The sequence below is a fragment of the Panulirus ornatus genome, chromosome 29 (assembly GCF_036320965.1).
Source record: "Panulirus ornatus isolate Po-2019 chromosome 29, ASM3632096v1, whole genome shotgun sequence".
NCBI lineage: Eukaryota > Metazoa > Arthropoda > Malacostraca > Decapoda > Palinuridae > Panulirus > Panulirus ornatus.
This window is the reverse complement of record NC_092252.1, coordinates 21,867,910-21,893,413: the sequence shown is the minus strand read 5'-3', so window position 1 is coordinate 21,893,413 and position 25,504 is coordinate 21,867,910. Positions and strand designations below refer to the sequence as shown.

General features: G+C 44.4%; 1 protein-coding gene across 1 annotated transcript in view; it reads right to left on the bottom strand.

Moving 5' to 3' along the window:
• Positions 1–994: 994 nt before the first annotated feature.
• LOC139758206 (uncharacterized) overlaps positions 995–25,504 on the bottom strand; it is a 53,528-nt gene continuing 29,018 nt past the window's right edge. The window contains exons 4-6 of the mRNA XM_071679449.1: positions 12,282–12,436; positions 3,588–3,884; positions 995–1,204 (exon numbers count right to left, since the gene is read on the bottom strand). Of these exons, the coding sequence (XP_071535550.1) occupies positions 995–1,204; positions 3,588–3,884; positions 12,282–12,436 (662 nt within the window). The remainder of the gene's footprint in view (positions 1,205–3,587; positions 3,885–12,281; positions 12,437–25,504) is intronic.

Below are 25,504 nucleotides of genomic sequence, written 5' to 3'. Positions count from 1 at the left end.
TGGGGTACACTAAGTCCACCACCACCTCTCAGAGGTACATCAAGAAAACCATCGCATCTCTGGTGTACACCAAGTCCACCACAGTATCTTTGGGGTACCCCAAGACCACTACCGCTTCTCGGGGGTACACCAAGACCACCATCGTGTCTCTGGGGTATACCAAGACCACCACCGCATCTCTTGGGTACGCCAAGACCAACACCGCTTCTCGGGGGTACAAGAAAACCACCATCGCATCTCTGGATTACATCAAGACCACCACCGCATCTCTGGGGTACACCAAGACCACCACCGCATCTCTGGGGTACACCACGACCACCACCGCATCTCTGGGGTACACCACGACCACCACCGCATCTCTGGGGTACACCAAGACCACCACCGCATCTCTGGGGTACACCAAGACCACCACCGCATCTCTGGGGTACACCAAGACCACCACCGCATCTCTGGGGTACACCACCGCATCTCTGGGGTACACCAAGACCACCACCGCATCTCTGGGGTACACCAAGACCACCACCGCATCTCTGGGGTACACCAAGACCACCACCGCATCTCTGGGGTACACCAAGACCACCACCGCATCTCTGGGGTACACCAAGACCACCACCGCATCTCTCGGATACTCCTGATCACATCTCTCTAAACTCCCACCTTCCTCACCATACCATTCATCGCACACCGTCACATAGGCTTGAGTCAGGCATACTGGTCTTCACACCTGCGTAACTCACACCTTCACACTTCTCCCTCTGGGGGCGCTACCTTACCAGAGAAATGCGCTTATACACCACTACTCTTCCGCCTCCCCTGCCTCACCACATATCTGGCCACGTATACCACCTTATGTTACCCTGCCTCACCACATATCTGGCCACGTATATCACCTCACGCTGCCCTGCCTCACCACATATCTGGCCACGTATATCACCTTATGTTACCCTGCCTCACCACATATCTGGCCACGTATACCACCTTATGTTACTCTGCCTCACCACAGTAGGCCTACCCTGACGGCGAGTCTGGAGAGAGACGTCACAGCACCGTAGTCAGTCATTATGGCCAGGTTCTGGGGGTCTCGGGCGATCCTGGCGATGGCAGCGCACACTGCTGACAACACTGACTCGCTCTCGCTCTCCAGCAGCGACACCAGCAGCTCAATGCCCCCGACCAGGCTCCTCACCACCTCCGCCAGCCCCTCCTGCCAGCATACCCACTCCTTAATGGATCAGAATAGACTGTGTGTGGTGTTGTGGTATAAGACAGACGATCTCTCTCTCTCTCTCTCTCTCTCTCTCTCTCTCTCTCTCTCTCTCTCTCTCTCTCTCTCTCTCTCTCTCTCTCTCTCTCTCTCTCTCTCTCTCTCTCTCTCTCTCTCTCTCTCTCTCATTCAAATAGGAAGAATATGGAATCATCCCAAGATAATGTACAGTATGCGAGATGAACAATATGAAATAGTGTTCAGTGCAAAAGAAAAAAAATGAAAAAGAAAAAATAAGCCTTATGAGATTTTATGTTTATGTTGAAGGCGCCAGTCATGGGCAGAGGTGCAAAGTGAGGCCGAGCATAGACCGAAATGTGAGGAGGATTTATGAGATGAAGATATATGAAAAGAGATGTCATATAGGAAGAGGATATATAGAGTCCGTGTTATAACATAGTTGTTAGGAGAGGCACTAAATGTGTGCTCACATGGGTGAGGCGCTGGTCCCCATACCCTGCTCTAACACACGTCCAGTAAATATTGAGATATGACTCTGTAGCTACAGATTCCAAGGACGTATTATGAGAGTTTCTTGAAAGAGAAGAAAATTGTCTGTGGCTAACTTTTTATGACTGAAAACCTCTTGACAAGTCATGGATGGAGGACAGAGAGATGGACCAAGTCATGGATGGAGAACAGAGAGATGGACCAAGTCATGGATGGAGACCAGAGAGATGGACCAAGTCATGGATGGAGGACAGAGAGATGGACCAAGTCATGGATGGAGGACAGAGAGATGGACCAAGTCATGGATGGAGACCAGAGAGATGGACCAAGTCATGGATGGAGGACAGAGAGATGGACCAAGTCATGGGTGGAGGACAGAGAGATGGACCAAGTCATGGGTGGAGGACAGAGAGATGGACCAAGTCATGGATGGAGGACAGAGAGATAGACCAAGTCATGGATGGAGGACAGAGAGATGGACCAAGTCATGGGTGGAGGACAGAGAGATGGACCAAGTCATGGATGGAGAACAGAGAGATGGACCAAGTCATGGATGGAGGACAGAGAGATGGACCAAGTTATGGGTGGAGGACAGAGAGATGGACCAAGTCATGGATGGAGGACAGAGAGATAGACCAAGTCATGGATGGAGGACAGAGAGATGGACCAAGTCATGGGTGGAGGACAGAGAGATGGACCAAGTCATGGATGGAGGACAGAGAGATGGACCAAGTCATGGATGGAGGACAGAGAGATGGACCAAGTCATGGGTGGAGGACAGAGAGATGGACCAAGTCATGGATGGAGGACAGAGAGATGGACCAAGTCATGGATGGAGGACAGAGAGATGGACCAAGTCATGGGTGGAGGACAGAGAGATGGACCAAGTCATGGATGGAGGACAGAGAGATGGACCAAGTCATGGGTGGAGGACAGAGAGATGGACCAAGTCATGGATGGAGGATAGAGATGGACCAAGTCATGGATGGAGAACAGAGAGATGGACCAAGTCATGGGTGGAGGACAGAGAGATGGACCAAGTCATGGATGGAGGATAGAGATGGACCAAGTCATGGATGGAGGACAGAGAGATGGACCAAGTCATGGGTGGAGGACAGAGAGATGGACCAAGTCATGGATGGAGGACAGAGAGATGGACCAAGTCATGGGTGGAGGACAGAGAGATGGACCAAGTCATGGATGGAGGACAGAGAGATGGACCAAGTCATGGATGGAGAACAGAGAGATGGACCAAGTCATGGGTGGAGAACAGAGAGATGGACCAAGTCATGGATGGAGGACAGAGAGATGGACCAAGTCATGGATGGAGGACAGAGAGATGGACCAAGTCATGGGTGGAGGACAGAGAGATGGACCAAGTCATGGATGGAGGACAGAGAGATGGACCAAGTCATGGGTGGAGGACAGAGAGATGGACCAAGTCATGGATGGAGGATAGAGATGGACCAAGTCATGGATGGAGAACAGAGAGATGGACCAAGTCATGGGTGGAGGACAGAGAGATGGACCAAGTCATGGATGGAGGATAGAGATGGACCAAGTCATGGATGGAGGACAGAGAGATGGACCAAGTCATGGGTGGAGGACAGAGAGATGGACCAAGTCATGGATGGAGGACAGAGAGATGGACCAAGTCATGGGTGGAGGACAGAGAGATGGACCAAGTCATGGATGGAGGACAGAGAGATGGACCAAGTCATGGGTGGAGGACAGAGAGATGGACCAAGTCATGGATGGAGGACAGAGAGATGGACCAAGTCATGGGTGGAGGACAGAGAGATGGACCAAGTCATGGGTGGAGGACAGAGAGATGGACCAAACAAATGATATCAACAACTGTGATGGGATCTACCGATTCTTGTTGGAGACATGTACATATGGCGTTAGCAGCTGACGCTTGTACTCGACAGTTTGGATTCTTCAGGTGGGACCAGAGCAGACGTAGACCATCCTGCTGCAGAAGCGCTGACAGGGCTTCCTCGTCGGCAGCGCAAGAGCCCAGTGCGCGCGTCACGTTGAGCAGCAATTTATCAGAAGTTCGTCGGAGGAGCTGGATCACTGTGGTCACCCCACCTCCTCGCAGCAGGGTCATGCAACACTCAGGGTCACTTGCCAGCTCGCCCAGCGCTCCCACCACGTTAGTCAGGACCTGCAGCACATGAAGGCATTCAGCCAAAACCAAACCTTTACTGTATTGTCATAAAAACCTTTTAACATCAGCTACAATGGCCTCCGGGGACACAAACACACCATTAAATTCATCACTACACGCGTCAGTTATAATATTAAGGATATCACAAAACTTGAACCGTGCAACATTAAGGATATCACAAAACTTGAACCGTGCAACATTAAGGCAATCACAAAACTCCTACTGTGCACCATTAAGGCAATCACCAACCTTGTGCTGTGCAGCATTAAGGCAATCACCAAACTTGTACAGTGCAACATAAAGGCAATCACCAACCTTGTGCTGTGCAACATTAAGGCAATCACCAAACTTGTACAGTGCAACATAAAGGCAATCACCAACCTTGTGCTGTGCAGCATTAAGGCAATCACCAAACTTGTACAGTGCAACATAAAGGCAATCACCAAACGTGTATTGTGCAGCATTAAGGCAATCACCAACCTTGTACTGTGCAGCATAAAGGCAATCTCCAAACTTGTACTGTGCATGATTAAGGCAATCACCATTCTTTTACTGTGCAACATTAACCCAATCACCAAAACATGTACTGTGCAACATTGAGACTATCACCACATATGTACTGCGCAACATTAAGGAAATCACCAAACTTGTACTGTGCAACATTAAGGCAATCCCAAACTTGCACTATGCAACATTAAGGCAATCACCAAACATATACTGCGCAACATTAAGGCAATCACCAAACTTGTATTGTGCAACATAAAGGCAATCACCAAACATGTACTGTGCAACATTAAGGCACTCACAAACTTTGTACTGTGCAACGATAAGGCAATCACCAAACATGTACTGTGCAACATTAAGATAGTCACCATCCTTGCACTGTGTAACATTAACTCAATCACCAAACTTGTACTGTGCAACATTAAGGTATGACCAAACTTGAACTGTGCGACATTAAGGCAATCACCAACCTTGTACTGTGCAACATTAAGGCAATCATCATGCTTGTACTGTGCAGCATTAAGACAATCACCAAACATGTACTGGTCAACATTAAAGCAATCACCAAATATGTACTTTGCAACATTAAAGCAATCGCCAACCTTGTACTCTGCAACATTAAGGGAATCACCAAATTTGTACTGTGCAACATTAAGGCTATCACCAGATCTATACGGTGCAACATTTAGGCAATCACCAAACATGTACTGTGCAACATTAAGGCAACTACCAAACATGTACTGTGTGGCAATGAGTTCATTAATACACGTACTATACCACATTGGGGTCGTCAGTAAAGCAACAGTGCGGCTGTAATTCATCATAACCACCACCAAGTTCGTAATGTGGAGCAAGGTTACCCTCATCTTTATATCACTCTCCAGCAATGGGACCATTACCTTCCTGTGGTCGAGCAGGGCCTAACTTTCCTGTGGTGGAGCAGGACCTAACCTTCCTGTGGTGGAGCAGGACCTAACCTTCCTGTGGTGGAGCAGGACCTAACCTTCCTGTGGTGGAGCAGGACCTAACCTTCCTGTGGTGGAGCAGGACCTAACCTTCCTGTGGTCGAGCAGGGCCTAACTTTCCTGTGGTGGAGCAGGACCTAACCTTCCTGTGGTGGAGCAAGACCTGATCATCTTGTGATGGAGAAGGACCAAACCTTACTGTGGTGGAGCAGGACCATACCTTCCTGTGGTGGAGAACTACTTGCCCTCACTTTCCTCTGGTGGAGCCATACTTTACCTCACCTTCCTCTGTTGGAGCCATACTTTACCTCACCTTCCTCTAGTGCAGCCATACTTCTCCTCACATTCCTCTGGTGGAGCCATAATTTGCCGCACCTTCCTCTGGTGGAGCCACACTTAACCTCACCTTCCTCTGGTGGAGCCATACTTTACCTCACCTTCCTCTAGTGCAGCCATACTTCTCCTCACATTCCTCTGGTGGAGCCATAATTTGCCGCACCTTCCTCTGGTGAAGCCACACTTAACCTCACCTTCCTCTGGGGAAACAGTATTTTACCTCAGTTCTTCTGGTGGAGCCATACTTTACCTCACCTTCCTCTGGTGGAGCCATACTTTACCTCACCTTCCTCTGGTGGAGCCATACTTTACCTCACCTTCCTCTGGTGAAGCAGTATTCCACCTCAGTTCCTCTGGTGGAGCCATACTTTACCTTACCTCACCTTCCTCTGGTGGAACCATACTTTACCTCACCTTCCTTTAGTGGAACCATACTTTACTTCACCTTCCTCCGGTGGAGCCATACTTTACCGCATCTTCCTTTGGTGGAGCCTTACTTTGACTCACTTTCCTTTAGCTGAGCCATACTATACCTCACCTTCCTCTGGTGGAGCCATACTTTACCTCACCTTCCTAAGGTGGAACAATACTTTACTTCACCTTCCTCTGTTGGAGCCATACTTTACCTCACCTTCCTCTAGTGGAGCCAAATTTTGCCTCAAATTCTTCTGGAGTCATACTTTACCTTAACTTCCTCCGGTGGAACCATACTTTGCCGCACCTTCCTCTAGTGGAACCATACTTTACCTCACTTCCCTCTAGTTGAGCCATACTATATCTCACCTTCCTCTGGTGGAGCCGTACTTTACCTCACCTTCATCTGGTGGAGCAGTATTTTACTTCACTTCCTCTGGTGGAGCCATACTTTACCTCACCTTCCTATGGTGGAACCATACTTTACCTCACCTTCCTCTAGTGGAGCCATAGTTTGCCTCAACTTCCACTGGTGGAGCCATACTTTACCACACCTTCCTTCGGTGGAGCCATACTTTGCCACACCTTCCTCTCGTCGATCCATACTTTACGTCATTTTCCTCTAGTGGAGCCATACTAAACCTCACCTTCCTCTAGTGGAGCCATACTTTACCTCACCTTCCTCTGGAGGAGCAGTGATTTACCTCACTTCCTCTGGTGGAGCCATACTTTACCTCACTTCCTCTGGTCAAGCCATACTTTACCTTACCTTCCTTTGGTCAAGCCATACCTTATCTAACCTCCTTCTGGTGGAGCCATACTTTGCCTCACCTTCGTCTGGTGGAACCATACTTTACCTCACTTCCTCTGGTGGAGCCATACTTAACCTCATTTTCCTCTGGTGCAGCAATATTTTGCCTCACCCCTCTCTGGTGGAGCCTTTTTTTCCTCACCTTCCTCTGGTAGAGCCATACTTTACCTCACCTTCGTCTAGTAGAGCCATACTATGCCTCACCATCCTCTGGTGGAGCAGTAATTTACCTCACTTCCTCTGGTGACGCCATACTTTACATCATTTCCTCTGGTGGAGCCAAACTTTACCTCACTTCCTCTGGTGGAGACTTACATTGCCTCATCTCACTCTGGTGGAGCCATGCTTTACCTAACCTTCGTCTATAGGAGCCATATTTTGCCTAGTCTTCCCCTGATGCAGACATACTTTACCACACTTCCTCTGGTGAAGCCATACTTTATCTCACTTCCTCTAGTGGAGCCATACTGTACCTCATTTCCTCTGGTGGAGCCATACTCTGCCTCACTTTCCTCTGGTGGAGCCATACTTTACCTCACCTCCTCTGGTGGAGCCACACTTAACCTCACCTTCCTCTGGTGGAGCCGTACTTTACCTCACCTTCCTCTGGTAGAGCAGTAATTTACCTCACTTCCTCTGGTGGATCCATACTTTACCTCACTTCCTCTGGTGGAGCCATACTTTACCTCACCTTCATCTGGTGGAGCAATACTTTACCTCACTTTCCTATGGTGGAGCCATACTTTATCTCACCTGCCTCTGGTCAAACCATACTTTACCTCAACTTCCATGGTGGACCCATACTTTACCTCAAATTCCTCTGGTGGAGCCATACTTTACCTTACCTTCCTCTGATAGAGCAGTATTTTACCTCACCTCGTCTAGTGGAACCCTACTTTACCTCAACTTCCTCTGGTGGAGAAGTATTTTACCTCACCTCCTCTGGCGGAGCCATACTTTACTTTACCTCACCTTACTCCGTGGGAGCAGTGTACTACCTCACTTCCTCTGGTGGAGCCATACTGCACCTCACCTTCATCTGTTGGAGTCATATTTTACCTCACTTCCTCTGGTGGAGCCAATCTTTGTCTCACCTGCCTCTGATGGAGCCATACTTTACCGCACTTTCTCTGGTGGAGTCACACTATACCTCACCTTCCTCTGGTGGATCCATACTTTGCCTCACCTTCCTTTAGTGAAGCCATACTTTACCTCACTTCCTCTGGTGGAGGAACAGTATTTTGTCCCACTTCCTCTGGTGTAACCATACTTTACCTCACCTTCTCCTGGTGGAGCCATACATTACCTCAACCTACTCTGGTGGAACTATACTTTACCTCAACTTCCTCTGGTGGAGAAGTATTTTACCTCACTTTCTCTGATGGAGCCATACGTTTCCTCGCCTTCCTCTGTTAGAGCAGTAAACTACCTGACTTCCTCTGGTGGAGCCATACTGTATCTCACCTTCATCTGTTGGAGCCATATTTTACCTCACTTCCTTTTGTGGGGCCGTACTTTGCCTTACTTTCGTCTAATGGTGCCACACCATACCTCACCTTCCCCTGGTGGAACCAAACTTTGATTCACCTTCCTCTAGGGAGCCATAATTTATCTCACTTCCTCTGGTGAAGCCATACGTTACCACACCTCCCACTGGTGGAGCGATACTTTACCTCACCTTCCTCTGGTGGAACCATACTTTACCTCACTTTCCAATAGTGGAGCCATAATATACCTCACCATCCTCTGATGGACCCACACTTTACCTCACCTTTTCCTAGAAGAGCAGCAATTTACCTCACTTCCTCTTGTGGAGCCATACTATATCTCATTTTCTCTGGTGAAGCCATACTTTACCTCACCTTCCTCTTGTGGACCCATACTTTATCTCACCTTCCTCTGGCGAAACCATACTTTACCTCACCTTCATCTGGTGGAGCCATATGTTACCTAACTTTCCTCTCGGAGCCATACTTTGCCTCACCTTCCTCTAGTGCAGCCTTACTTTGCGTCGCCCGCCTCCGGTGGAGCCATTATTTACCTCACCTTCGTCTAGTAGAACTATACTTTTCTTCACCTTCCTCTGGTGGAGCAGTAACTTACCTTACTTCCTCTGGTGAAAACATACTTTACATCACATCCCTCTGGTGGAGCCATACTTTACTTCACCTTCGCCGAATGGAGCTATACTTTGCCTCACCTACCTCTAGTGGAGCCATTCTTTACCTCACTTCCTCTGGTGGAGCCTTACATTGCCTCAACTTCTGGTGGAGCCTTATTTTACCTCACCTTCGTCAAGTGGAGCCATACTTTACCTCACTTCATCTGGTGAAGCAGTATTTTACCTCACCTCCTAATGGTGTAGCTATACTTTACCTCACCTTCCTCTGGTGGAGCGGTAATTTACTTCACTTCCTTTAATGGAGCCATACTTTACCTCACCACCTCTAGTGAAGCCATACTTTCCTTCCTCTGGTGGACCCATACTTTATATCACCTTCCTCTGGTGGAGCCATACTTTGCCTCACCTTCCTCTGTTGGAACCATACTTTACCTCACTTCCTCTGGTAGAACCATGCTTAACCTCATCTTCCTCTGGTGCAGCAATATTTTGCTTCACCTCTCTCTGGTGGAGCCTTGCTTTGCCTCACCTTCCTCTAGTGGAGCCATACTTTACCTCACCTTCGTCTAGTAGAGCAATACTATGCCTCACCATCCTCTGGTGGAGCAGTAATTTACCTCACTTCCTCTGGTGGCGCCATACTTTACATCATTTCCTCTGCTGGAGCCAAACTTTACTTCACTTCCTCTGGTGGAGACTTACATTGCCTCATCTCCCTCTGGTGGAGCCATGCTTTACCTAACCTTCGTCTATAGGAGCCATATTTTGCCTCACCTTCCTCTGGTGGAACCCTACTTTACCTCACCTTCCTCTGGTGGAGCTATAGTTTACTTCACCTTCCTGTGGTGGAGCCATACTTTACCTCACTTTCCTCTGGTGGAGCCATACTTTACCTCACCTTCCTCTGGTCGAGAATTGCTTTGCCTCACCTTCCTCTGGTGGAGCCGTACTTTACCTCGCCTTCCTCTGGTGGAGCAGTAATTTACCTCACTTCCTCTGTTGGAACCATACTTTACCTCACCTTCCTCTGATGGAGCAGTAATTTTCCACACCTTCCTCTGGTGGAGCAATAACTTATCTCACTTCCTCTGGTGGAGCCAAATATTACCTCACCTTCCTCTGGTGGAGCCACACTTTACCTCACCTTCCTCTGGTGGAGCAGTGATTTACCTCAATTCCTCTGATGGAGCCATACTTTACCTCACTTCCTCTAGTTGGAGCTATACTTTACCTCACCTTCCTCTTTCGGAGCCATACTTAACCTCACATTCCTCTGGTGGAGTCACACTTTGCCTCATCTTCCTCTGGTGAGGCCATACTTTACCTCACTTCCTCTGGTGGAGGGAGCCATAGTTTACCTCACCTTCCTCTGGTGGGGCAATATTCTACCTCACTTTCCTCTGATGGAGCCATACTTTACCTCACCTTCCTCTGGTGAAGCAATATTTTTCCTCACTTTCCTCTGGTGGAGCCATACTTTACCTCACCTTCCTCTGGCGGAGCCATACTTTACCTCACCTTCCTCTGGTGGAGCCATACTTTGCCTCACTTTCCTCTGGTGGAGCCATACTTTACCTCACCTTCCTCTGGCGGAGCCATACTTTACCTCACCTTCCTCTGGTGGAGCAGTATTTTACCTCACTTTCCTCTGGTTGACCCCTGCTTTACCCCACTTTCCTCTGGTGAAACATACTCTGCCTCACCTTCGTCTTGTGGAGCCATACTTTACCTCACCTTCCTCTGGTGGAGCCATACTTTGCCTCACCTTCCTCTGGTGGAGCCATGCTTTACCTCACCTTCCTCTGCTGGAGGATTACTTTGCCTCGCCTCACTCTTGTGGAGCAATACTTTACCTCGCCTTCTTCTAGTGAAGTCATCTTTACCTTACCTTCCTCTGGTGGAGCCATACTTTACCTCACCTCCCCCTGGTGGCGCAGTATTTTACCTCACTTTCCTTTGCTGGAGCCATACTTTACCTCACCTTCCTCTGGTGAAGCAGTATTTTACCTCACTTTCCTCTGGTGGAGCCATACTTTACCTCACCTTCTTCTGGTGGAGCCATACTTTACCTTACTTTCTTGTGGTAGAGCCATACTTTACCTCACCTTCCTCTGCTGGGGGCAGTATTTTTCCTCACTTTCCTCTGGGGCAGCCATACTTTGCCTCACTTTCCTCTGGTGAAGCCATACTTTACCGCACTTCCTCTGGTGGAACCATACTTTACCTAAACTTTCTCTGGTGGACCCATATTTTGCCTCACCTTCCTCTGGTGGAGCCGTACTTTACCTCACCTTCCTCTGGTGGAGCCATACTTTACCTCACCTTCCTCTGGTGGAGCATTACCTTACCTCACTTTCCTCTGGTGGAGCTATACTTTACGTCACCTTCCTCTGGTGGTGCCATACTTTGCCTCACTTTCCTCTGGTTGAGCCACACTTTTCCTCACCTTCCTCTGGTGGAGCAGTATTTTACCTCACTTCCTCTGGTTGAGCTATACCTTACCTCACTATCCTCTGGTGGAGCCAAACTCTACCTCACCTTCCTCTGGTGGAGCAATATGTTACCAGACCTTCCTCTGTTGGAGCCATCTTTACCTCACTTTCGTCTGGTGGAGCCATACTTTACCTCACCTTCCTCTGGTGGAGCAGTATTTTACCTCACTTTCCTCTTGTGGAGCCGTATCTTGCCTCACCTTTCTTTGGTGGAGCCATAGTTTACCTCAGTTCTTCTGGTGGAGCCATACTTTATCTCACTTCCTCTGGTGGAGCCATACTTTGCCTCAACCTCCTCTGGTGGAGCCATACTTTACCTCACTTTCCTCTGGTGGAGCTATACTCTACCTCACCTTCCTCTGGTGGAGCCCTACTTTACCCCACCTTCCTCTGGTGGATCCATACTTTGCTCATCTTCCTCTGGTGGAGTCATACTTTACCTCACCTTCCTCTGGTGGAACTATACTTTGCCTCACCTTCCTCTAGTGGAGCCATACTTTACCACACCTTCCTGTGCTGGAACCATACTTTGCCTCACCTTGGTCTGATGGAGCCTTACTTTGTCTCACCTTCCTCTGGTGGATCCATACTTTGCCTCACCTTCCTCTATTGGAACCATACTTTGCCTCACCTTCGTCTGGTGGAGCCTTACTTTACCTCTCCTTCCTTTGGTGGAGCCATACTTTGCCTCACCTTCCTCTGTTGGAGCCATACTTTGCCTCACCTTCCTCTGGTGGAGCAGTATCGTACCTTTTCATCGTTGTGATGAAGGAGAGCCACAAGAACCGGTACGGCTGTGAGGTTCTTTACTGCAGACACGTGTCCTGGTAGGAGAGAAACGTGCCAGATGGCCTCCGACACGGCCTCCAGCAGCTCACTGTCGCCCACGATGGTCCCTCCACCAGCTGCCTAACCCAGCACAAGGTTAACTACATTTTGAAGGAACAATACCTGCTGACATTATCTATCATCATTAATACTCGGCCTCTTGCAACAAAACTGCTGACACACTCACTCAGCTGCTCCCAAAACACTTGCCTATTACAATCTTTCATATCATGGTCAGGCGCGTAAGAACCAATAATCACCCATTTCTCGCCATCCACTTTACGTTTTGCCCACGTTAAGCTAGAATTTACTTCCTTACGCCCTATTACGCACTCCCACCACTTTTCCTTTAGGAGAAGGGCTACTCCTTCCTTAGCTCTTGTCACCTCACTAACCCCTGACTTTAATGCTAAAAAATTTCTAGACCATTCTTCCCCCTTTACCTTGATCCTCGCTTCACTCAAAAACAGAGTTTCCAGGTTTCTTTTCTTAAACATACTGCCTTTCTCTCCTCCCTCCTGATATCGGTTACCTCCACAAATATTCATATACCTCAATCTAAGTCTTTGGGAAGAAAGAGTACTCTTACCTGGCTCAATTTTCTGTTTCCTTTCTTTAGAACTTGAAATACAAGAAGGGGAGGGTTTCCAGGTCCCTGCTCCTATCCCCTTCAGTCGCCTTCTACGACACATGAGGAATACCCCGTATTCCGAACGTGTCGTAAAATGCGACTAAATGGGGCGGGAGCGGGAGCTGCGAACCCTCCTCTTCTTATATTTCAATTTCTAAGAGAGGAAAAGAAGGAGTCAAGCGAAGAGTGCTCATCCTCCTCGAGGGCTCAGATTGGGTTGTCTGAATGTGCGTGTACGTAACCAAGATGATACAAGAGGAGAGATAGGTAGGATGTTTGAGGAAAGGAACCTGGATGATCTGGCTCTGAGTGGAACGAGTCTCAAGGGTAAAGGGGAAGAGTAGTCTGGGAATCTTTTGGGAGTAAAGTCAGGGGCTGGTGAGAGGAAAAGAGCTAACGAAGGAGTAGCACTACTCCTGAAGCAGGAGTGGTACGAGTGTGTGATAGGATGTAAGGAAGTGAATTCTAGATTAATGCGATTAAAACTGAAAGTAGATGGCAAGAGATAGGTGATTATAGGTGCCTATGCACCTGCTCATGAGAAGAAAGATCATAAGAGGCAAGTGTTTTGGGAGCAGCTGAGTGATTGTGCCAGCAGCTTTAGGGGGGAGTGATTAAAATGTGAAGGTGATTAATGTGGCAGTTGAGGATATAATTGGAGTACATGGGTTTTCAGTGCTGTGAATGGAAATGGTGAGGAGCTTGTTTGATTTGTGTGCTGAAAAATGACTAGTGATTGGGAATATCTGGTTTGAAAAGAGATACACGGAAGTATATGTATGTGAGTAGGAGACATGGTCAAAGGGCGTTATCGGATTACGTGTTAAGTGATACGCGTGTAAAAGGGAGTCTTTTGGATGCTAATGTGCTGAGAGGGGCAGCTGAAGAGATGTCTGATCATTATCTTGTGGAGGCAAAGGTGAAGATTTGTAGAGGTTTTCAAAAGAAAGAAGAGAGAATGTTGGGGAAAAAATAATGGTGAGAGTAAATGAGCTTGGAAAGGAGACTTGTGTGAGGAAGTACAAGGAGAGATTGAGTATAGAATGGCGAAAAGGGATAGCAAATGATGTACTTAGGAAAGCAGTGATGCTATGTGCAAAAGATGCATGTGGCATGAGAAAGGTGGGAGGTGGGCATATTAGAAAGGATAGTGAGTGGTGGGATGAAGAAGTAAAGTTGTTAATGACAGAGAAAAGAGAAACATTTGGACGATACTTACAAGGAAGGAGTGCAAATGATCGGGTGATGTATAAAAGAAAGCGGCAAATGTGAGATGGGGTGAGAGTATCATCAAACTTCAGGGGAAATAAAACGTTTGGAAGGAGGTAAATAACGTGCGTAAGACAAGAGAACAAATGGGAACATCGGTGAAGCGGGTAAGGTGGGAGGGGAGAAATGACAGGTATTGATGAAATGAGAGGAGATGAAGTGAGTATTTTGAAGGTTTGTTGAATGTGTTTGATGATAGAGAGGCAGATGTAGGATGTTTTGGTAGGGGTGGTGCGTATAAGTAAGAGGGTCAGGAAGAATGGTTTGATTAAGAGAGAGGAAAAAGTGAAAGCTTTGCGGAAGATGGGATCCGGCAAGGCGGCGGGTGTGAATGGTATTGCAGTAGAATCTATTAAGAAAGGTGGTGACTGTATTGTTGACTGGTTGGTGAGGATATTCAATGCATGTATGGATCATGGTGAAGTGCCTGAGGATTGGCGGAATGCATGCATAGTGCCATTGTACATAGGCAAAAGGGACTAAGGTGAGTGTTCAAAATATAGAGGCATAAGTTTGTTAAGAATTCGAGAGAAACTGTATAGAAGGGTATTGATTGAGAGGGTGAAGGCACGTACAAAGCATCAGACAGGGGAAGAGCAGTGTGGTTTCAGAATGGGGTAGAGGATGTGTGGATTAGTTGTTTGCGTTGAAGAATGTGTGACAAATACTTAGAAAAACAGATGGATTTATATGTAGCATTTATGGATCTGGAGAAGGCACATGATAGGGTTGATAAAGATGCTCTGTGGAACGTTTTAAGACTATATGGTGTGGGAGGTAAGTTGCTAGAAGCAGTGAAAAGTTTTTACCAAGGATGTAAGGCATGTGTACGAATAGGAAGAGAGGAGAGTGATTGGTTCCCCGTGAAGCTCGGTCTGCGGCAGTGGTGCGTGATGTCCTCATGGTTGTTAGATTTGTTTTTGGATGTGGGTGGTTAGGGAGGTGAATGCAAGAGTTCTGAGGAGAGGGGAGAGTATGCAGTCCGTTGGGGATGAGAGAGCTTGGGAAGTGAATTTGTTGCTGATTCGAGTAAGAAACTGCAGAAGTTGGTGACTGAGTTTGGTAAAGTGTGTGAAGGGAGAAAGCTAAGAGTAAATGTAAATAAGAGCAAAATCATTTGGTTCAATAAGGATGAGGGACAATTCAATTGAGATGTAAGTTTGAATGGAGTAAAATTTGATGAAGTGAAGTGTTTTAGATACCTGGGAGTGGACTTTGCAGCGAATGGAACCATGAAAGTGGAGGTGAGTCACAGGGTGGGGGAGGGGGCGAAGGTTTTGGGAGCGTTCCAGAATGTGTGGAAAGAGAGAACGTTATCTCGGAGAGCAAAAATGGGTAAGTTTGAAGGAAAAGTAGTTCCAACAATATCATATGGTTGTGAGGCATGGGCTATAAATAGGGCTGTACGGAAGAGGGTGAATGTGTTGGAAATTAGATGTTTGAGGACAATGTGTGGTTGATCGAGTAAGTAATGAAAGGGGAAGAGAGATGTATGGAAATATAGTGTGTGGTTGAGAGCAGAAGAGGGTGTATTGAAATGGTTTGGCCATATGGAGAGAATGAGTGAAGAAAGATTGACTAAGAGATATATATGTCAGAGGTGAAGGGAACAAGGAGAAGCGGGAAACCAAATTGGAGGTGGAAGGACGGAGTGAAAAAGAGTTTGAGCGATCGGGGCCTGAACATACAGTAGGGTGAAAGGTGTGCAAGGAATAGAGTGAATTGGTATACCGGGGTCGACGTGTTGTCAATGGACTGAACCAGGGCACGTGAAACGTGTAGAGTAAACCATAGAAAGGTCTTTGGGGCTTGGATGTAGATAGGAAGCTGAGGTTTCGGTGCATTATTCATGACGGCTAAAGACTGTGAACAAATATTGTTGGGACTACTTTTCCTTGAAACATACACATTTTTGCTCTCCGAGATAACGTTCTCTCCTTCCACACATTCCTCATTGCTCCCAGAACCTTTGCCCCCTCTCCGCCCTGTGAGGCACTTCTTCCATGGTTCCATTCCTTGCTAAGTCCACCCCCAGATCTCTAAAACATTTCACTTCCTCCAATTTTTCTCCATTCAAACTTACATCTCAATTCACTTGTCCCTCAACCATAATGAACCTAAAAACATTTCTCTTATTTACATTTATTCTCAACTTTCTCCTTTCACACACTTTTCCAAACTCAATCACCAGCTTCTTCGGTTTCTCACTCGAATCAACCACCAGTGCTGTATCATCGACGAACAACTGACTCACTTCCCATGCCCTACCATCCCCGACAGACTGCATACTTGTCCTCTCTCCAAACCTCTTGCGTTTACCTCCCTCACCACCACGTCCATAAACAAATTATACAACCATAGTGACATCACACATCCTTGCCGTAGACCGACCTTCACCTTTCTTCCTACTCGTACATACGCGTTATACCCTTGATAAAAACTTTTCACTGCTTCTAGCAGCTTACCTCCACACCTTATACTTTCAATACCTTCTACAGAGCATCTCTATCAACTCTATCATATGCCTTCTCCAGATCCATAAATTCTGCATACAAATCCGTTTTTCTTTTCTAAGCATTTCTCACACAAAGTCTTCAAAGTAAACACCTGATCTACACATCCTCTACCATTTCTGAAACCACACTGATATTCTGTGGATGCCTTCATCCTCTCAATCAATACCCTCCCATATATTTTTCCGTGTATACTAAATAGACTTATGCTTCTGTTGTTTGAACACTTACTTTTACCCCCTTCGCCTTTATACCATATCAATATATATGCAATCCGCCAATACTCAGCCACTTCACCATGTTCCATGCATACACTGAATATCCTTACCAACCAGTCAACAACACAGTCACTCCCTTTCATAATAAACTCAACTGCAACACCATCTAATCTCTCCACGTTGCCGGATTTCATCTTCCGCAAGACTTTCATCACCCCTTTCCTTTTTGCGAAACCATTCTCCCTGACCCTCTCACTTCGCATATCGCCCCGATAAACACCCTACATCTGCCCCTCATTATCAAACACATTTAACAATCCTTCATAGTACTCATTCTATTTCCTCACTCCATTAGTACATATTATCACTTCTCCTTTTGCTCCCTTCACCGATGTTCTCATTTGTTCTTTTGTCTTTCACACATTATTTACCTCTTTCCAAAAGATCTTTTCATTTTCGTTAAAGGATGATGATATTCTCTCACCTCAGCTCTCATTTGTCCTGTTTTTCAACCCCTGCATCTTTCTCTTGGTCTCCTGCCAGTTCCTATTATATATCTCCTAATCATTTGTACTCCTTCCTTGCAAGTATCGTCCAAACGCCTCTCTTTTTTCACTAACAAGTTTAATTTTTCATCCCATCACTCACTACCCTTTTTGATCAGACCTCCCAGTTTTTGCATGCTACATGCATCTCTCACACATGCCATAACTGCTTCCCTAAACAACCCCCATTCCTCATTCGCTCCTCTCACTTCACTTGCTCTCACCTTTTGCCTTCTACACTCAGTACTTCCTGGCAGATGTTCACACAGGTGTCCTTTCCAAGCTCACTTACTCTCACCACTCTCTCCTCCCCGACATTGTCTCCACTTTTCCGAAAACCTTTACAAATATTCAACCTCGTCTCCACAAGGTAGTGTGATCATGCATCCCAGTAGCTGCCCCTCTCAGCACATTTACTTACAAAAGTCTCTCTTTTATACGCCAATCAATTAATACATAATCTAATGATTCCCGTTGATCATTTCTCATAATCACTTGCGTACACTTCCGTGTACCTCTCTTTTCAAATCACGTATTCCCAATCACCAGTGTTTTCTCAACACTCAACCCCACAAACTTTCCACCATTTCCATTCATGATAATGAATACCCATGTACACCAATTGTACCCTCACTGCCACATTACTTACCTTCGCATTTGAGTCACCATCACTAGTACACCGGTCTCTTGCATCATAACTGCTGACACACACTTGCCTCTCAAGATCTTCCCTCCCATGACCAATTTCATAAGCACCAATCACCCATCTCTCGCTATATATATATATATATATATATATATATATATATATATATATATATATATATATATATATATATATATATATATATATATATATATATATAAATATACGTATGTAAGTAGGAGAGATGGCCAGAGAGCGTTATTGGATTACGTGTTAATTGACAGGCGCGCGAAAGAGAGACTTTTGGATGTTAATGTGCTGAGAGGTGCAACTGGAGGGATGTCTGATCATTATCTTGTGGAGGCTAAGGTGAAGATTTGTATGGGTTTTCAGAAAAGAAGAGTGAATGTTGGGGTGAAGAGGCTGGTGAGAGTAAGTGAGCTTGGGAAGGAGACTTGTGTGAGGAAGTACCAGGAGAGACTGAGTACAGAATGGAAAAAGGTGAGAACAATGGAAGTGAGGGGAGTGGGGGAGGAATGGGATGTATTTAGGGAAGCAGTGATGGATTGCGCAAAAGATGCTTGTGGCAGGAGAAGAGTGGGAGGTGGGTTGATTAGAAAGGGTAGTGAGTGGTGGGATGAAGAAGTAAGAGTATTAGTGAAAGAGAAGAGAGAGGCATTTGGACGATTTTTGCAGGGAAAAAATGAAATTGAGTGGGAGATGTATAAAAGAAAGAGACAGGAGGTCAAGAGAAAGGTGCAAGAGGTGAAAAAGAGGGCAAATGAGAGTTGGGGTGAGAGAGTATCATTAAATTTTAGGGAGAATAAAAAGATGTTCTGGAAGGAGGTAAACAAAGTGCGTAAGACAAGGGAGCAAATGGGAATTTCAGTGAAGGGCGCAAATGGGGAGGTGATAACAAGTAGTGGTGATGTGAGAAGGAGATGGAGTGAGTATTTTGAAGGTTTGTTGAATGTGTTTGATGATAGAGTGGCAGATATAGGGTGTTTTGGTCAAGGTGGTGTGCAGAGTGAGAGGGTTAGGGAAAATGATTTGGTAAACAGAGAAGAGGTAGTAAAAGCTTTGCGGAAGATGAAAGCCGGCAAGGCAGCAGGTTGGGATGGTATTGCAGTGGAATTTATTAAAAAAGGGGGTGACTGTATTGTTGACTGGTTGGTAAGGTTATTTAATGTATGTATGACTCGTGGTGAGGTGCCTGAGGATTGGCGGAATGCGTGCATAGTGCCATTGTACAAAGGCAAAGGGGATAAGAGTGAGTGCTCAAATTCCAGAGGTATAAGTTTGTTGAGTATCCCTGGTAAATTATATGGGAGGGTATTGATTGAGAGGGTGAAGGCATGTACAGAGCAACAGATTGGGGAAGAGCAGTGTGGTTTCAGAAGTGGTAGAGGATGTGTGGATCAGGTGTTTTCTTTGAAGAATGTATGTGAGAAATACTTAGAAAAGCAAATGGATTTGTATGTAGCATTTATGGATCTGGAGAAGGCATATGATAGAGTTGATAGAGATGCTCTGTGGAAGGTATTAAGAATATATGGTGTGGGAGGCAAGTTGTTAGAAGCAGTGAAAAGTTTTTATCGAGGATGTAAGGCATGTGTACGTGTAGGAAGAGAGGAAAGTGATTGGTTCTCAGTGAATGTAGGTTTGCGGCAGGGGTGTGTGATGTCTCCATGGTTGTTTAATTTGTTTATGGATGGGGTTGTTAGGGAGGTGAATGCAAGAGTTTTGGAAAGAGGGGCAAGTATGCGGTCTGTTCTGGATGAGAGAGCTTGGGAAGTGAGTCAGTTGTTGTTCGCTGATGATACAGCGCTGGTGGCTGATTCATGTGAGAAACTGCAGAAGCTGGTGACTGAGTTTCGAAAAGTGTGTGAAAGAAGAAAGTTAAGAGTAAATGTGAATAAGGGCAAGGTTATTAGGTACAATAGGGTTGAGGGTCAAGTCGACTGGGAGGTAAGTTTGAATGGAGAAAAACTGGAGGAAGTAAAGTGTTTTAGATATCTGGGAGTGGATCTGGCAGCGGATGGAACCATGGAAGCGGAAGTGGATCATAGGGTGGGGGAGGGGGTGAAAATCCTGGGAACCTTGAAGAATGTGTGGAAGTCGATAACATTATCTCGGAAAGCAAAAATGGGTATGCTTGAAGGAATAGTGGTTCCAACAATGTTGTATGGTTGCGAGGCGTGGGCTATGGATAGAGTTGTGCGCAGGAGAGTGGATGGGCTGGAAATGAGATGTTTGAGGACAATGTGTGGTGTGAGGTGGTTTGATCGAGTAAGTAACGTAAGGGTAAGAGAGATGTGTGGAAATAAAAAGAGCGTGGTTGAGAGAGCAAAAGAGGGTGTTTTGAAATGCTTTGGGCACATGGAGAGAATGAGTGAGGAAAGATTGACCAAGAGGATATATGTGTCAGAGGTGGAGGGAACGAGGAGAAGTGGGAGACCAAATTGGAGGTGGAAAGATGGAGTGAAAAAGATTTTGAGTGATCGGGGCCTGAACATGTAGGAGGGTAAAAGGCGGGCAAGGAATAGAGTGAATTGGATCGACGTGGTATACCGGGGTCGACGTGCTGTCAATGGATTGAATCACGGCATGTGAAGCGTCTGGGGTAAACCATGGAAAGTTCTGTGGGACCTAATATATATATATATATATATATATATATATATATATATATATATATATATATATATATATATATATATATATATATATACATATATATATATATATATATATATATATATATATATATATATATATATATATATATATATATATATATATATATATATATATATATATATATATATATATATATATATATATATATATATATATATATATATATATATATATATATATATATATATATATGTATATATATATATATATATATATATATATATATATATATATATATATATATATATATATATATATATATATATATATATATATAAATATATATAAATATATATATACATATATATATATATATATATATATATATATATATATATATATATATATATATATATATATATATATACATATATATATATATATATATATGTATATGTATATATATATATATATATATATATATATATATATATATATATATATATATATATATATATATATATATATATATTTTCTTTTTTTTTTTTGCTTTATCGCTGTCTCCCGCGTTTGCGAGGTAGCGCAAGGAAACAGACGAAAGAAATGGCCCAACCCACCCCCATACACATCTATTTACATACGTCCACACACGCAAATATACATACCTACACAGCTTTCCATGGTTTACCACAGACGCTACACATGCCGTGATTCAATCCATTGACAGCACGTCAACCCCGGTATACCACCTCGATCCAATTTACTCTATTCCTTGCCCTCCTTTCACCCTCCTGCATGTTCAGGCCCCGATCACATAAAATCTTTTTCACTCCATCTTTCCACCTCCAATTTGGTCTCCCACTTCTCCTCGTTCCCTCCACCTCTGACACATATATCCTCTTGGTCAATCTTTCCTCACTCATTCTCTCCATGTGCCCAAACCATTTCAAAACACCCTCTTCTGCTCTCTCAAACACGCTCTTTTTATTTCCACACATCTCTCTTACCCTTACGTTACTTACTCGATCAAACCACCTCACACCACACATTGTCCTCAAACATCTCATTTCCAGCCCATCCACTCTCCTGCGCACAACTCTATCCATAGCCCACGCCTCGCAACCATACAACATTGTTGGAACCACTCTTCCTTCAAACATACCCATTTTTGCTTTCCGAGATAATGTTATCGACTTTCACACATTCTTCAAGGCTCCCAGGATTTTCACCCCCTCCCCCACCCTATGATCCACTTCCGCTTCCATGGTTCCATCCGCTGCCAGATCCACTCCCAGATATCTAAAACACTTTACTTCCTCCAGTTTATCTCCATTCAAACTTACCTCCCAATTGACTTGACCCTCAACCCTACTGTACCTAATAACCTTGCTCTTATTCACATTTACTCTTAACTTTCTTCTTTCACACACTTTACCAAACTCAGTCACCAGCTTCTGCAGTTTCTCACATGAATCAGCCACCAGCGCTGTATCATCAGCGAACAACAACTGACTCACTTCCCAAGCTCTCTCATCCCCAACAGACTTCATACTTGCCCCTCTTTCCAAAACTCTTGCATTCACCTCCCTAACAACCCCATCCATAAACAAATTAAACAACCATGGAGACATCACACACCCCTGCCGCAAACCTACATTCACTGAGAACCAATCACTTTCCTCTCTTCCTACACGTACACATGCCTTACATCCTCGATAAAAACTTTTCACTGCTTCTAACAACTTGCCTCCCACACCATATATTCTTAATACCTTCCATAGAGCATCTCTATCAACTCTATCATATGCCTTCTCCAGATCCATAAATGCTACATACAAATCCATTTGCTTTTCTAAGTATTTTTCACATACATTCTTCAAAGCAAACACCTAATCCACACATCCTCTACCACTTCTGAAACCACACTGCTCTTCCCCAATCTGATGCTCTGTACATGCCTTCACCCTCTCAATCAATATCCTCCCATATAATTTGCCAGGAATACTCAACAAACTTATACCTCTGTAATTTGAGCACTCACTCTTATCCTTTTCGCCTTTGTACAATGGCACTATGCACGCATTCCGCCAATCCTCAGGCACCTCACCATGAGTCATACATACATTAAATAACCTTACCAACCAGTCAACAATACAGTCACCCCCTTTTTTAATAAATTCCACTGCAATACCATCCCAACCTGCTGCCTTGCCGGCTTTCATCTTCCGCAAAGCTTTTACTACCTCTTCTCTGTTTACCAAATCATTTTCCCTAACCCTCTCACTTTGCACACCACCTCGACCAAAACACTCTATATCTGCCACTCTATCATCAAACACATTCAACAAACCTTCAAAATACTCACTCCATCTCCTTCTCACATCACCACTACTTGTTATCACCTCCCCATTTGCGCCCTTCACTGAAGTTCCCATTTGCTCCCTTGTCTTACGCACTTTATTTACCTCCTTCCAGAACATCTTTTTATTCTCCCTAAAATTTAATGATACTCTCTCACCCCAACTCTCATTTGCCCTTTTTTTCACCTCTTGCACCTTTCTCTTGACCTCCTGTCTCTTTCTTTTATACGTCTCCCACTCAATTTCATTTTTTCCCTGCAAAAATCGTCCAAATGCTTCTCTCTTCTCTTTCACTAATACTCTTACTTCTTCATCCCACCACTCACTACCCTTTCTAATCAATATATATATATATATATATATATATATATATATATATATATATATATATATATATATATATATATATATATATATACATATATATATATATATATATATATATATATATATATATATATATATATATATATATATACATATATATATATATATATATATATATATATATATATATATATATATGTATATATATATATATATATATATATATATATATATATATATATATATATATATATATATATATATGTATATATATATATATATATATATATATATATATATATATATATATATATATATATATATATATATATATATATATATATATATATATATATATATATATATACATGTATGTATATATATATATATATATATATATATATATATATATATATATATATATATATATATATATATATATATATATATATATATATATATATATATTTATTTATTATTTTATTATATTTTGTCGCTGTCTCCCGCGTTTGCGAGGTAGCGCAAGGGAACAGACGAAAGAAATGGCCCAACCCACCCCCATACACATGTATATACATACGTCCACACACGCAAATATACATACCTACACAGCTTTCCATGGTTTACCCCAGACGCTTCACATGCCCTGATTCAATCCACTGACAGCACGTCAACCCCGGTATACCACATCGCTCCAATTCACTCTATTCCTTGCCCTCCTTTCACCCTCGTGCATGTTCAGGCCCCGATCACACAAAATCCTTTTCACTCCATCTTTCCACCTCCAATTTGGTCTCCCTCCTCTCCTCGTTCCCTCCACCTCCGACACATATATCCTCTTGGTCAATCTTTCCTCACTCATTCTCTCCATGTGCCCAAACCACTTCAAAACACCTTCTTCTGCTCTCTCAACCACGCTCTTTTTATTTCCACACATCTCTCTTACCCTTACGTTACTCACTCGATCAAACCACCTCACACCACACATTGTCCTCAAACATCTCATTTCCAGCACATCCATCCTCCTGCGCACAACTCTATCCATAGCCCACGCCTCGCAACCATACAACATTGTTGGAACCACTATTCCTTCAAACATACCCATTTTTGCTTTCCGAGATAATGTTCTCGACTTCCACACATTCTTCAAGGCTCCCAGAATTTTCTCCCCCTCCCCCACCCTATGATCCACTTCCGCATCCATGGTTCCATCCGCTGCCAGATCCACTCCCAGATATCTAAAACACCACTTCCTCCAGTTTTTCTCCATTCAAACTCACCTCCCAATTGACTTGACCCTCAACCCTACTGTACCTAATAACCTTGCTCTTATTCACATTTACTCTTAACTTTCTTCTTTCACACACTTTACTAAACTCAGTCACCAGCTTCTGCAGTTTCTCACATGAATCAGCCACCAGCGCTGTATCATCAGCGAACAACAACTGACTCACTTCCCAAGCTCTCTCATCCCCAACAGACTTCATACTTGCCCCTCTTTCCAAAACTCTTGCATTTACCTCCCTAACAACCCCATCCATAAACAAATTAAACAACCATGGAGACATCACACACCCCTGCCGCAAACCTACATTCACTGAGAACCAATCACTTTCCTCTCTTCCTACACGTACACATGCCTTACATCCTCGATAAAAACTTTTCACTGCTTCTAACAACTTGCCTCCCACACCATATATTCTTAATACCTTCCACAGAGCATCTCTATCAACTCTATCATATGCCTTCTCCAGATCCATAAATGCTACATACAAATCCATTTGCTTTTCTAAGTATTTCTCACATACATTCTTCAAAGCAAACACCTGATCCACACATCCTCTACCACTTCTGAAACCACACTGCTCTTCCCCAATCTGATGCTCTGTACATGCCTTCACCCTCTCAATCAATACCCTCCCATATAATTTACCAGGAATACTCAACAAACTTATACCTCTGTAATATGAGCACTCACTCTTATCCCCTTTGCCTT